The 15734-nt window shown below is 41.1% G+C and overlaps 1 protein-coding gene across 1 annotated transcript in view; it reads right to left on the bottom strand.

The window, feature by feature from the left end:
* The window catches only part of LOC139946182 (tyrosine-protein kinase receptor Tie-1-like), a 45542-nt gene that overhangs the window by 8410 nt on the left and 21398 nt on the right, over positions 1–15734 (bottom strand). The window contains exons 9-21 of the mRNA XM_071943803.1: positions 15180–15351; positions 14483–14764; positions 11546–11857; positions 10352–10425; positions 9370–9604; positions 8170–8463; positions 7235–7534; positions 6159–6218; positions 5001–5188; positions 4054–4345; positions 2966–3076; positions 2222–2427; positions 925–1038 (exon numbers count right to left, since the gene is read on the bottom strand). Coding sequence (XP_071799904.1) covers positions 925–1038; positions 2222–2427; positions 2966–3076; positions 4054–4345; positions 5001–5188; positions 6159–6218; positions 7235–7534; positions 8170–8463; positions 9370–9604; positions 10352–10425; positions 11546–11857; positions 14483–14764; positions 15180–15351 — 2640 coding nt within the window. The remainder of the gene's footprint in view (positions 1–924; positions 1039–2221; positions 2428–2965; positions 3077–4053; positions 4346–5000; positions 5189–6158; positions 6219–7234; positions 7535–8169; positions 8464–9369; positions 9605–10351; positions 10426–11545; positions 11858–14482; positions 14765–15179; positions 15352–15734) is intronic.

The raw sequence follows: 15734 nt of genomic DNA, 5'->3' as shown, positions 1-15734 counted from the left end.
TTCACCATTGCCTTCTGTAAACCCTGTAAGTTATGTGTAAATCTGTGAACTTTAATTTTTTTCTGAACCGAAAGGGTCCAATGGCTTTAAACCCTACGCAATGACACCCCTACTGATGTATCTGACAACACAATATCCAAGACAGACTTGGGGTTTACCAAATAAGCTTCTTTTTTTTTTTACGAAATTTCACTTTATGTTCTTAGGAGTTAAACTATTTCTGTGACGTTACTTTATTGTTAAAAGTGTTGATTTTAAACTACAGATTCATTACAAATTTACACTTAAGTGTAGATTCTTAACGAATCTACAGTTGAGTGTAGATTCAATAAAACTTAAGTAAGTAGTTCAACTCTAAAATTACTGTCTTTCCAAACTGAGAGATAGCATGATGTGCAACAAAACATAGTTCAAAATATGTTATCTTTCAATTTACAAAAACATTTTCCAAAAAACACTTTTGTCACACAATTTAGTTTTAGCTGAGCAAACTGTACACTGTACTCGATAATGTTGCAAGCACTAATGTATGCCTATATAATTTGTAAAATAATTATATAATTAGATATACTGAGTAGTGCTATTACTATTGCGAAATCCAGAAATTCATTCAAACTGTTACATAACCAATGGGGGAAGTAGTTTAAGTCAGAGAATAGACTCTAAAGTGTAGATTCGTGAATACAATGTACTCGCCCTCGGCTCGTATATTCTATCCACAAATCTACACTTTCTCGTCCATTCTCCTGAACTTAATCTACACCATGTTTCACTTCTTCAAGCTTCTAGATACTTTTGATCTCATTTTAGAGCTCATTTCTTTAGATTCTAAGTTTATTCATCTTAGTTTTGAACGGAAAACCAAAAACATTTTGTTTAGTTGAGAGCAAAAAAAACATCAAGATGACCAAAACATTAACTTACAGCGGTAGTCTTAACGTAAACCTCATCACTGCGAGAGAGTCCAAAGTCAGTCACCTTACAAACTAGGTCATCACAAACCAAGACATTACGAGCAGCCAGATCACGATGAACACACTGGAAAGCAAAGACAAAAACAAAATAAAGAAGAGTTAACTCTCAAGTGTTATTTGAAACCTGGTGCACTGATGAACAGTTCATTGAGTACACCTTCCCAATCCACCTCCAATTGACCCCTTGCACGGACGTCACACGCGGCGACTGTGCCACGCTCACCATTTTGGTTGGCAATAAGTTGGCTACAGCAGCCACAGCCATCGAACACCGGGGCGAACCCCTTCTCCTTTCAAGTGCACTGGAATCTTTTACATGCGTTACACAACACATGGGCCAACGGCTTTATACGTCCCATCCGAAGTGTCACGACTGGGGATTCGAACCCACACTCTGCTGATCAGAAACACCAGAGTTTGAAGTCGGTGCTCTTAACCGCTCGGCCACGACACTTCCACATGGTGTACCTGTTTGGGGGCTCACACTTATTAGCTTTGCTTCTAAGTGAGCTCCCCTGCAGCATCACAAAAGGGTATTTCTCCTGGCTTAACTGTATTATTTGGAACTGTGTTACAATGTTACTGTGGAAACAATAAACATTGAATCTGAACCCAGCTGCCGCTTTCACAAGTGTGCAGGGTCCTTTATGTGCATTACAGAAGACACTGAACCTCAGGCTTCACGTCCCGTTTGAAGGATGACGCAATTCTGTGGCTTGCTCAAGAAAACAAGTGCCTTTTTTTTCTAGGGGAAATCTGTACCCCTGAGATTCTGTCCCTCATAGCGGAAATCAACATGGGCTGAAGGAGGTTGATTCAAAGGAGGGCGCTATCAGAAGAAGTTTGTCAAAGTGCGCCAATTTGGGGCTAGAATTTCCAGGGGGGGGGGTATAAAATCTCCTGCCACACCTTGACTGGAAATCAAACTCCAGGCCCAATTTCATAGCCCTGCTTAACGGCTGATTTTATGCTTACTGTGCGATTTCCATTTCATAGCACTGCTTACCCTAAGCACATGAAGAGGCATGCTAAAGCTTATGCTGAAGCAAATTTTTCTGCTGCAGTTAGCACCAAAATTTGCTTACCGCTAAGCAGTGCTGCGGAATTGGGCCCTGACAACACCAGAATTTGTATCTTACAGCCATTTGGGTTACAGGGCTAGAACAAGACTACAGATATGATTGCTTTTTTGTAGAAAACTTCTCAACGTTATGCCTAGAATTAAAAATGTTGTCACATGAGCTCACCCCTTTCTCGGACAGATGTTGCATGCCCCTGGTCACATCAGCGGCGAACTGCAACAGCTGCTCCGAGCTGAAGCCAGCATCAAAACTGCTGCTGGCACCTGCACCCTGGTTGGTGTAGTTCTGTTCGGGGTCCGGCTGGCGGCTCTGCCTCAAGAAGTTCAAAAGATTTCCATGATGAGCGTATTCAGTGGCGACGTACAAGATACCTTTAAAGGAAATACTTTAGTGAGTACTGGGGAAAATAATTTCTTGTTTTTAATCGCAAAGCATATTTAGTATAAAGTTAACACTTGTAGGGTGCCATAGTCAAGGTGGAGCATGGAATTCAGGTTCTGGTGGTTAAGTCATCGGAGTATGGGTTCGAATCAGAGTCATGACACTTGTGTCCTTAAGTTGAGCAAAATGCTTTTACATAATTGCTTCTAAATCACCCAGGTGTATATAAATGGGTACCTGCAAGGGAAGAGGTTGACATGTTGTTTGAAAAAGCATCTTGCTCAAAGACACAAGTCTCATGACCAAGCCCAGGCAGCTATAAGACGTGACTATCGATTGCTTAGCCGAGTCACGACCACCATTTTTCAACTACTCCATAAGTCATGCTGCCTTGACTACTACAGGAAATGTCTCGAAACATTTTTGTTCTCTGAACCCCCGTTTTTGTTTCTCGTCTTATTTTTTACAGCACTTTGATACTTGTAAAGCCGCTTTATAAATACATATTATTATTACTAGTAAACTTACCAGCATATTCAGTAGCACCGATTAAGCTGACGATGTTTGGATGGCTTCCAACCATGCACATTATCTCAAGCTCTCCAATAAAATCTCGTCTGTCGGACTCAGTTGAACCAGCTTCACAAAAAATAAGACACTGTTATAATTTTTCATCATATGCAACGGCTTTCACCTGCATTCATAAATGACTTTAATTCGTTTTTACAAAACTCCCAGACGGCTTCATTCCTCAAGTTACCTGCTCCTCAACATCCCACACTCTGGTGATCAATGGTTTTCTTATGGCGAGCCATCTCTTTGGAACAGCCTCCCACTTCAACTCAGACAAGCAGGGATACTTGTTCTCAATTTAAAACACATCTCAAAATATATTTCTGAAAGCATAGCCTCAGCTATCTTTGTGTATAGAAAAGTTCTTCTTCTTTCGTAAAAGTACAGTCCACCATTTGGTGTATTACTTACTGGGGTTGTTGTGTGCATGCGAGGGTTTGGATATATACAGTGCAGGTGGGTGATGAACAGTAAACATAAAGTGCTGTTTACCTAGCGGAGCTTGACCGACTATACACCCTAGCGGAGCTGGACTGATTGTACACCCTGCTTAAAACTGTTTACCTAGCGGAGCTGGACTGACTGTACACCCTGCTTAAAACTAGCAAGAGTTGTACAATTGATTAGGTCTTCGGGGAGATTGTTACATCCTCTTGTTTAGACTAGTTTAATCTTGAGTTAGGACGAGTTGCTCGTCTGCTGTCACCTATAAGTGCATGGATTTGACATTCTTGTGCAAATGCTGATTTCTCAGCAAGTAGACACTGTATTAGGGGCCACACCCCATTGTTCTGTCATACCTATGCTTCAACACTCCTATGTTCTGACACATCTAATGTATTTTCCTGACCCCTACCTTAATACTAACCCTAGCATGTAAATCATCAGGTTTTTAGAAACATAGGGGTGTCTAAATATAGAGCAGTTACCGTTTTCAGCTAAAACTTACACCCCCGTATGCGACTCTAATTAAAAAAGAAAAAGGAGACAGTTTGCCTACAGACAAGAATGACGCTGACAAAAACCAAAAACGACGACCTTACCTTTTAGGGTCTTAACAGCAGCCTCTAGAGCCACTCCATCCTTCTTGATGACTGCCTTCACCACCTGACCGAAGTTACCCTCAGCAATGATCATGTTCTCCATAACGATACTGTTCCATGGAATGTACCAGTAGGCAGGGATCGTCGGGGACTTGGGCGAGCCGGGTGAACCGGGGGAGGTCGGTGAGGTAGGCATGAAGGTGAAACTGCCCCCGGGCATCGCCAGGGGACTAAGAAGGTTTTGCCCTGTGCCGTCGTCGTACTCATTGGACATTGACCTCTGTCGCATAAGCTATAAACAGGGGAGAAAAACGCAAGTTTTGTCAACAAATTCTGAAATCGAGCTACAATCCCGGCCATATCTCGTTGGGCCCCCCGCCCCCTTTCAGTGTATGGTCTTCTGCGTTCCAATCAACTTTGAGCAGGGGGACGGGGGAGAGAATGTTTAGTGTCAAGAGGGAAGTGGACAGGAAATATGTTTCTTGTAAGGTTGCAAATGGGTGGCCCCAGCAACTTCTTACTGGATGGGTTAGAGTTTAAAGCCTACTTGAATCAAGGAACTTTCAAGCGACAGTGTTGCACGCTACTAAAATGATAGACAAAATACTAGTTCTTTGTCCCTAGCAGGACAGTGACATATCTCGTTCCCAGTTGTGTCAATCTTGCCGCGTCATTTTTTCTTTTCTCAGAATTTCCTTTAGAAATGATGCTACATCAGTCATTTTTATGTACAGGATGAGTTACAAAATTTCAAATGCTTATTATTCTTGTTATAACAATAGATATTGACAAAATAGGGAGACCGCCAACGTAGGGCTAGATAGCGCAGTTGGTAGAGCCCTGGCATGTTAATCCGGAGGTCGTTGGTTGGAGTTTTTCTTTGTTCAACCCCACAATTATTTACCCAGTCAGTTTCCCTTGTGGATTGTTGTTATCAAAATACTTACATCTGAAAATCGCATGGTGAAGTTGGGATCCACAGTGGGGTCTATATCATGGCTTTGTCTCTTACTCTTGAAATAAAAGGTTGACAAGGCGACGGCCAGCGCCATGACCAAAACAATGCCAACCATCACAGCCACAACTATTATAGCCACACCGGCTCCGTCAGTGTACGGTCCAGTTTCTTTTTGACCTGAAACGATAAAACCAGCGTACAGTTCAATGTTTTCGCTCTAAGGAAGGAGCACCATCTTGTGGCCCCCTCTTGCAAGCTCGCTCTCTTTGTCCAAGCCTCGCTTAGACTGGTCCCTTCTCTTTATCCGCAAAGACAAAGACAGGCCCTATGATTTCATTGGATACAATGATTTCATTGGATACAATGAATTCATCGGACCAATGCGCTGTGACTGTGTAAGCTTTCTCACACTTAAAAAACAGAAATTTTACTTAAATCTTTTAAATTTAACTTTCCATAATTTACTTTGTTCCCTCAAATAATTATTCTGTTCCCTCAAAATACTATTTGCTTCTCTCAAAAAAGATTTTAAGCAAACAGAGAATTATTTTCAGGGAACAACATTTTTTAAATACGAGTGCGCAAAATTAATTTGAAGGATGAGGATATTATTATTTATAGGGAAGTACTTCACCTGTTCAATGTTTTCTTTTCCTGTCCCTTTAAGGGTTTGGGTAACTTTCGTACGACACAAAACACAATGTCCACAGATTTACATAAAACTTACACAGTTTGAAGATAGGGCCTATTAATAGCAGAAAGCTTCCCTGAAAATATTACTTGCTGAGGTAAATAATAATAATAATAACAATAATAATAATAATATAAGCATTTATTGAGCTGCTGTATAGTTTCTAAGAAATGGGTAAAACAAATCACAAAATTTTGTTTTGTCTCAGTGAGATGAACATTATATTACCAGTTATGGTTTTCATACCTTAACTGGTAAATACGTTTTACATGCTAAAACTGAGACAACAATTATTTTGTGACATTGTTTTAATCATTTCTCGAAAACTCATTTCTTGGAAATTTAATGTAAATCTGAAGACATGTTACAAAAAAGATCTAAACCCACTTGGGGTAATTTTAAACAGGAAAAAAATCCTTAAATTTTCAAAAAAACACAATTCACATCTAGACTTACCTGTTTCTTCAGAAAGGCCTCCTTTTTTTGTAGGCGTTGTAGGTACCATGGTAGATATATCTGAGGATCCGAAATAAAAAAGGTATACATTTGGTAATCAATCTTAAAGTTAATGCCAACGCAAACTGACTTAGTTAGAAGAAGTACAGCAGCTATCGATAGTTTAAACCATTTTGAGAGTCATTCCACTTTGAAGTGCTGTGGTTATGAAAAAATGCTTAAGTTTTTTCCCACAAAGTTTAAATCTAAGAAGCGTTACTGATAGTTACATCTCAGAGATTGTGTAATCAAATTACGGATTATTCTTTCTGCATACAAATAATCAGTCAAAATGTATACATATTTATTTAGCCTTCGAGAAAGACTCTGCTGGCGTCTAAACGTCAGGCCATTAATTATTTATTTTGCATTTATACCATCGGTCCATTTGGTTGGTAAGTTGTTTGCAACAGCTTATTATGTTTTCTTATATACAGAATTAAAAAATCAAACAATGCCAAAAACCAAAGGTATAATTTCCCCTTTATAAACCAAACCATTTCATTTAATTCAATTGATTTTTCATTAATTAATTTATTTATTTCCCTGTACTAAATATTTTTTTTTGTAAGCGCTGTGATTAAGTTTTCTAAGTAGAGCGTATTTTAAATACCGTTTATTATTATTATTATTATTGCATATGTTGTCACTGATGAGCACCATCTGTGATCACAAACAATAGTAGAGTGAATGTGTGAACTCTCAGCCAATGATAGCCTTTCACACGTGCCATTTCATCAACAATACAACGGGTCCGTAGTGGAAGTTAGTCAAGTTTTTATTTCAAAGTTGTCATTTCGTTTTGTTTGTTGCTATATTAATTCATTAATTTCTTTTATTTTTTATTTATCTTTTTGCCAAATTAAATTCTTAAACATTTTTTATGAATGTAGTCTTTTATTGTCTGTAAATTTAAAGATCAATTTATCAGTTTTACATTTACCTTTCTTGTAATTGGCCGTTCTTCCTCTGTTGGTTTGGACAATAAATACAAATACAAATACAAATAATTTCACTTAACCTTTTTAAAAAATTACCTTCGTCTCGAGTTCTGCCTAGGACTATTTCGCTGTATGGTCCATGACCAACGACCGTGTACGCTCGCACACGGAATTGATATATCACACTGCGCTCAAGCTCATCAATGACGACGCTCGTCCGTGAGACATTGCCAAACTTTGTTGATGAACTGTCCCCGCCTGTAGCCCTGGTAGAGATGTATTCATAGCGGACGATCTCGCCGTTTTGCAGGTCCTTAGCAGGCGGAGACCAGGTGTACTCGATGGTACTTGTGGTTGCGATGACCTCCGTCACGTCGAGGGGGGGACCTGCTGGGTCTGAAAGGAAAGAGTCAGGGTTAACCAGAGTGTGAAATCTATGAAAAACTATTTCAAAACTAAACAATGATCAGCTTGTTGTTGCTGGGGTAGTGTGGTGCTTTTTTTTCTTTGAATGTTAAAATCTTAACCCTTTGGAGACCATCAAGCTTGACCTACTTCCATTCACATAAAGTCATGCCATAAAGAAAGGACCAACATGCTTAGGGTTTCAATACCTTATGTAGATCAATTCTTTAGCCGTGACATGAATCCCTACTCACTGTGAATGATAATGTCTGTAATTACAGCTTCAATAGTCGACAAGTTTTTGAGGTAAAAGTGAAAATCAAAGAGCAATGTTTTCAGAAGAGTTGCGAAAATGCGTTGTACATGCGAAAATAACTTTTGTGAATTTTTGTTTCTCATTTCTCAAAAACAACAACACCTCAGCAAGTAATATCTTAAGGGAAGCTTTCTACTATCAATATCTTTAATTCGTGCTAGTTTAATATAAATCTGTGTGTGTTTGTGTTTCGTGTCGTACAGAAAGAATTCAAACTTTTTAAGTGGCCAACCATTGAGGGCACCAACAGTTGTTTATGTCAAAAGAACTTGGGGGCTAAGAGAAGAGGAGTTCAACAAACTTGACTTACACGACTCGAGAGTGACAACCTCAACTGTCTCTGATTTCTTTCCCGCCTTCTTTGTGTGCGCCACAACGGAGATGAGGTATATGGTGTGAGGTTTGAGGTTGGGGATCACCTGAGAGGTCAGTTGATGAACGTTCAACTTGACCGGCTCGTTCTCCGCCCCGCCGCTGACAAACTCCAGGTACCACACCTCGTAGAATCTGAGGTTCCCGTTGAGTTCTTCAGGGGCCTGCCAAGAGACAGAGATGCGGTCCGAGGAGAGCACGTCAACAACAAGGCTTGTGACACTACTAGGTGCTGCAAGAGGGATACAAAGAAATAAATTCAACAAAATAAAAGATTTCCACTTCACTGCTTCTGTAATGCTGAACTTACCGCCGCAAATAGTTAACTCACCGATATTTTAGTCCAAGCGTAACTTACCATGGTGGTAAGTTTAATTTACCACCACAGCGCTGTTAACTTAACAGGTTGATTCGAGTCGCGATAACTTAGCAATGTTAACTTAACTGGGACAAGAAGTCCGTGGACAACGCACCATTCCAGTAACTTGTTTGTTGTGTTGTCATTATGCCTTTGGGATAGACTCTGCTAAGGTCAATATATCAGGCCATTAACTATTTTTTACATTTTGACCACAGGTCTTTTTGGCTGGTAAGTAGTTTGCAATAGCTAATTCTATTTTCTCAATAAAAGATAAGATAAGATAATAAAGTAAAAGAAATTCTGTGCAAGGGCCAGATATCTGCGCTAGCTGTGTAAGCAAAGAATGCCTGGTAATGTGGAGTACGCACGCACACTCAAAAATTCCTTGCTAACCTGTGAAATAGGCTTAACGTAAGCGCAGAATTCACTGCGCCGATTCTTTCTATGGTATGGAAAATGGACCCTGAAGGTTGTTGCTGTCTAGTTAACACCTGCGCATGCAGGGCGCCATATAGCCTGCTAGCTTTGCGTAAGTCTATTCTAGCTACCATGGGCACAGCGCCATATCGCCTGCTAGCTTAGGCTAGGTCTATTCTTGCTACCAAAGGCATATGTCTATCCTTGGTTTGATTTCCAGCTTTCCCGACAAAGAGTCGTCACCCAAAATGAAATCAAGAAGGAAAGCGCGCCCCTTGTCGGGTTATCAAGTTACACTACGTTATGAGTATGAGATAGTTGATGTCTTCTACCAAGACTAGTTCCTGTCTAGTAACTCACCTCCTTCATTTGTGGCCTGTGACATTCTTAAGCTCTTCCTCCCATAGCCAGCACAGTTCAAGAACCGCATCGTCACCGAGTAGGTCGTGTAGGGTTTGAGGCCTGTAAGACTGACACTCCCAGGGATTTCCAGATCTGTGATATTCAGTTGCTGCTCTTGATCGCTGCCTAACAGCTTGTAGAAAATCACTGCACCATCCACTTCGTCTTCTCCAGAAATGTCGTCCTGTTGTATCTAAGCAATTGAGAGGTGGATAAGTTTTTGGGATAAATTATTTGAGAGTATTGGAAATAATATGTGATGAGATCAAGCAAAACGAGTCAAATGCCAACCCAGGTCATTTTATATATTTTGGTCGTCAAAGTTGCAAGATAATAATGGCAGAAAAAACGCCCTTGTTGCGCAAAGATGCTTGAAATCTAATTCTGCTTGTTTCTCCATACTGATATTTTCGACAAACGACTCATTAAGCTTGATCGCATCACACATATGAGCACGCAGTGCTTGATGATCGCAAAACCACAAAAGTAATACAGTTATAAATGTACACTATTATTATAATGATTTTGGGGGTTTACTAGAGTGGGATTTGAACCATCAGCCTCCAGATTAATGTGCCGTCGCTCTACCAATTCAGCTATCTAGCCCTGTTTTGGTGGTCTCCCTGTTCGATCAATATCTTTGTTTGTGGTTCCAGTCAGAAGCCATGCGATCCCGAAACTTCGACGACCAATTGAGCTCAAGTTTTCACAGGTTTGTTATTTTATGCATATGTTGAGAAGATACACCAAGTGAGAACAACTGGTCTTTGACAATGTGCCCTGTGTCTTTAACTGCCGCGTAGCCAGGGGTCCCACCCTAGTTTTCGATACAACCTGGGAAGCCGTAGCCAGGTGATGGGACTTGCTTTCTAGCTCTATGTTGGCAGTGGGGTGCCAGTCAGAAGCCATTATCAAATATATAAAGCTTTAGGAAACTTACCTCCCAAGAAACATCAAGCTCTGTTGATATATCTACTGGGTTATCCACATAAATGATTGGTCTTGATGTGGGAGCTACATTCACATGTATAAAGACACAAAGAAGAACAGAAATAACGCATTTAATTTTTTTGCAACTTCGCCCCAAACAAGGCTTAAAGCCACTCTTAGTAAGGGGCTACAACTAAAAGAAAAATGGTTAAATATGAAAAACTTGAGGGGAGCAGAGTAGGAATTGATACTCCTCTTCAAACAGTTTAGATTGTAGGATTGAGGGAAACATGCACCAGACAAGTAGTTCCAAAGAGATGCAGTGCGTGGAACAAAGCTTGTTCTACATTTCAGCAAATCAAAAGCGCAAAAATATTTAATTTTTTTTTTTTTTTAGAGATTGCTGCCGTAAAGTGGTCTACTTTTTTGCGACAAGGACACTTTATAAAACAATTAACAATTTCCAGATTTTGCCTCACAATGGTGTTTTTTGTTTGTTTGTTTGTTTGTTTGTTTGTTTGTTTCTGTTTGTTTAGGCAAGATTCCCCTCAAGGGAACTTGGGAAACTCCCACAAGGGGAAACATACTGCTGACTAGCAACATAATCCAGAATCGTTAAAAATAGTTGTTAAAAGCCTAAAAGTAGAAAATTGCATGGTGGGGTATCAATATATGTTTGGTTTGCGGTAACACACATGGTGTTACCGCAAACCAAATATATATAGAAAATACATCATGAAAATATGATAAAACCCCCAAACCAGAAAAGGAGAGCAATACAACTTTAAAATGGTGATGGGTCTATAAAGTGTTCAGGAGATTGGTGAGGTAGGGCTAGGGGCTGTTTCGAAACCTGTTCATTTTACAGTTAAACAAGCCAAACTTGGGTCTTTGGTGAGGTAAGGCTAGGGGCTGTTTCAAAATCTGTTAATTTTACAGTTAAACAAGCCAAACTTGGGTCTTTGGTGAGGTAAGGCTAGGGGCTGTTTCAAAATCTGTTAATTTTACAGTTAAACAAGCCAAATTTGGGTCTTTGGTGAGGTAAGGCTAGAGGCTGTTTCAAAATCTGTTAATTTTACAGTTAAACAAGCAAAACTTGGGTCTTTGACAGAGTTGCATTGTTGTGTTATATTCAGACACAGGGAACCATCTTGAAAATCTCACAGAAGCGCTGTAACGGAAAGTTTAAAACAGGGATACTCACGACCATGATCGGTGAAAAAGCTGGTCGCGGGCCCCGGCAGACCTCTGGCGTTAGAGTTCCCGCCGGTCCGGATCAAGACCACCCGTACGCTATACTCCGTCTTTCCCTGCAGACCCTCCATGTAGGTGACTCCGTCTGATGGAAGGGCCTCCTCATATCTGGGGGTGTAGAAGTTTTGCTGCGCCTGCTTGTACTCCAAAGAGAACTTTATGACTTCCCCGTCTCCGCTGAAGCTGTCGGAGTTGAGTTGAATGGTTGCCGTCTTGCAGGTCACGGACATGATGGTCGGGGGGTTAACTGGAACTGGTGGCTCTGTAAGTTATGATTTCAAAGGAACATTATACAGAATTGATTTTGCTAGCAAAAAAGTTGATGGCAGTGTAATCACTTTATGTAATCCACCATATACATAAACTGACCAACCTGTAGAAGTTTGAGAATGATCGGCTTCTGGGTCACGAGAAAATAGTGAAAAACCGATTACAAATTTTGCATTGCATCGATGCCATAACAAAAATGAATAAAATGCTCACTGAGCGATAAACTCCACACGCAAAACTAGATTATTTATTTCTCATCAAATATGAAGTTTCAGACAGAAATATTTCAAGGGATGTTTTCTACTATCATCATCATTAGATTGTGTAAATTTTTTTGTAAATCTGTGATATAATAGATGTTAAATTTGCATCGGGGATAAAGAATATTAATTTTGGTTTTTACCCATACACCGATGTGTGTTAGCACTGTAAACTCAGTACTTTCCCGAGTCCTGTGAAAAAAAAAATATCACAGGCATGTTACTCGGGTGGGATTCGAACCCACGACCCTTGCAATTCTAGAGCAGTGTCTTACCAACTAGACTACCGAGGTTGCCGGCAGCTAGAGGCAGTTCGAATCCTATGTTTTGGCAGCGGGTACCGCAACGATATAATAGATGTTAAATTTGCATCGGGGATAAAGAATATTAATTTTGGTTTTTACCCATACACCGATGTGTGTTAGCACTGTAAACTCAGTACTTTCCCGAGTCCTGTGAAAAAATATCACAGGCATGTTACTCGGGTGGGATTCGAACCCACGACCCTTGCAATGCTCTAGAATTGCAAGGGTCGTGGGTTCGAATCCCACCCGAGTAACATGCCTGTGATATTTTTTCACAGGACTCGGGAAAGTACTGAGTTTACAGTGCTAACACACATCGGTGTATGGGTAAAAACCAAAATTAATATTCTTTATCCCCGATGCAAATTTAACATCTATTATATCGTTGCGGTACCCGCTGCCAAAACATAGGATTCGAACTGCCTCTAGCTGCCGGCAACCTCGGTAGTCTAGTTGGTAAGACACTGCTCTAGAATGGCAAGGGTCGTGGGTTCGAATCCCACCCGAGTAACATGCCTGTGATATTTTTTCACAGGACTCGGGAAAGTACTGAGTTTACAGTGCTAACACACATCGGTGTATGGGTAAAAACCAAAATTAATATTCTTTATCCCCGATGCAAATTTAACATCTATTATATCGTTGCGGTACCCGCTGCCAAAACATAGGATTCGAACTGCCTCTAGCTGCCGGCAACCTCGGTAGTCTAGTTGGTAAGACACTGCTCTAGAATTGCAAGGGTCGTGGGTTCGAATCCCACCCGAGTAACATGCCTGTGATATTTTTTCACAGGACTCGGGAAAGTACTGAGTTTACAGTGCTAACACACATCGGTGTATGGGTAAAAACCAAAATTAATAAATCTGTGATCTTCACGATTTCTGTTTCTTACCAATTCTGTAACGTTCCTTTAAAGGTAACGCTTCATAGATCTGCTAAACCCTAGAGACCATGATAGCAGGCCTTGAATTTCATTCTTATAAATGGGCTGAGCAGTTTCCCTCCGGGTAAGGGGCACTTCTATAAGGACAATTTTAATTGCATGTATTGAAACAAAGAGCGCCACAGCAAAATCACAGGGCACATGCCTTGAACTTCGCTCTTGAAGGGGCACGGCAATTTTCCTCGGGTAAGGGGGCACTTCATTAAGGAAAACTTTGTATTGGAATTTTGCAAAGGGCACCACAGCAACAGAACAGGGCACCATGGTAATTGCTGTTGGTGCTGTGGGTCATTTTGAGGCCTGCCATAGCGGTCGGAAATGGCTTGTACCAAAATGCCCAAAGTGGCTGCAACGACCTACTTCCACTCAACCCTAAAAGTTATGAACTGAATTGACTTTTTTTCAAACATAGTAAAACAAATACATTAAAATAATATGATCGGAAGATGAGGATTACAGTTTGAAACGAAAGAACGTCAACCCCCCTGTGTGGAAAGTGTGGAGATATTGGTTTTGAGTTCAGCCTGTGCGTGGAGAGTGTAAGACAGTTAAGGTATAGGCCAACACAATGGCTATCATAGGGTGCGTTCGCTTAGCTTCCCTGGGTCGACCCCGGTCTGCCCCAGTGCATTCGAATAGCTTTGACGGGGCTCACCCGGGTCAGCCCCCAGTGCTTGTGGAGTGGGTCACTTGGGGGTGACCTTAGGTGCATGCCGTCACCACGAGAGGGCGAGTGTGGTCGTTCGATTAGCTCTTGTCAGGGGCTCACCTGAGTGAGCACCGCGGGGAAGACCCAGGGATGCTAAACGAATACTCTCTTTGCGTGGAGCGCTCGGAGACAATTTGGCACGCTCACTTTGGGTATTGCTATTGCATCATTGATGAGTATAATGATCTGCACACCCTCCGTGTGTGGAGTGCGCGCAGACCAACCACAAGGAATGATTGGTCGGGCACACTCACCAATCAAGCATGAAAAATGGTGCAGGCAGTTATACAATATTACAAAACACAATGTGTAGCATTCCAATTTCTCCACGCACAGGCAGGACTAAATCTCGACGCAGGAAGTCTAGGTTCTTGCATTTAGAACTGTAGTCTTGACTCACCATAGACCATCAGAGTAGCCTGACTGCTCGCAACACCTCCCCCGCCGCTTGCCTGACACGTATACACCCCTTCTTGATCTTCGATGGCGTTCTCGATATCAAAGAATACCACGTGTGTCCTTCCACTGCTGTAAAAGGACGTGGGATTCAAGCTGGACCTGGATGGTGGGATGAGTCGGACAGTTACATCATCGGGGTCGACGTTGTTGACACTACACTGAAAGGTCACCGAGTCTCCCGAGTTACACTCGATGTCTTCCATGGACACAACAGGAGGATTTTCTGTCGGAAATAAAATCAAGAAAAGGATGACTAATATATTTTTTTTTGAGTTGGGAGGCTAACCATCTTTACTTGCCAACTTCATCTTTACATGTTTACTGCTTCCAGTATACTCAAGAAAATATTTTTGAGTCAAGATAAGGTACAATACTGGTTCAGCTGATTCTGGTATGCTCAAGAGAAACTCTTTGAATCAAGATAAGGTACAACACTGGTTCAGCTGATTCTGGTATGCTCAAGAGAAACTCTTTGAGTCAAGATAAGGTACAATACTGGTTCAGCTGATTATCATTCTGGTATCCTCTAGGAGACTCTCTTTGAGTTAAGATACAGTAGTCGGTCACAAGAATGACTCTGCTAGGGTCGAAACATCGTTAGATCATAAACTTTTGTTAGTATTCTTGTATTCACTTACCGACAGCGGTCATATTGAAAAATAAGGTTTTGGCGTCAGAGCCGATACCAATGGTGCATTTGAATCTCCAATCTCCGCTAGTACGATACGGGGTGAAGGTCGCTGTTTGCTTGTTTTGATCTAAAGCCAGCCTTTTGTTGGCTCCAACTGGAAATGTGCTCGGTTCCAAAATCTGTTCACATTGTAACAAAATGTTGGGGCAAAATTAACGTTTATTATTATGTCATTCAAATCATGCAGACAATACACATAGCTCTGTGACATTGTTTTACTCATTTCTCAAAAACTACAGCACTTCCGCAAGTAATATTTTCAGGGAAGCTTTCTACCATCATTATCTTTAAACCATGCAAGTTTAACGTAAATCGGAAGTGTCGTGGCCGAGGGGTTAAGAGCACCGAATTCAAACTCTGGTGTTTCTGATCAGCAGAGTGTGGGTTCGAATCCCCAGCCATGACACTTGTGTCCTTAAGCAAGACACTTAACCATTGCTTCGTCCTTCGGATGGGGCGTAAAGCCCAGTGCACTTATCGAAAAGAGAAGGGGTTCGCCCCG

Source organism: Asterias amurensis, chromosome 13 (assembly GCF_032118995.1).
Source record: "Asterias amurensis chromosome 13, ASM3211899v1".
NCBI classification, from domain to species: domain Eukaryota; kingdom Metazoa; phylum Echinodermata; class Asteroidea; order Forcipulatida; family Asteriidae; genus Asterias; species Asterias amurensis.
Note: the sequence above shows the minus strand (reverse complement) of the source record. Positions and strands in the feature narration are given on the sequence as shown.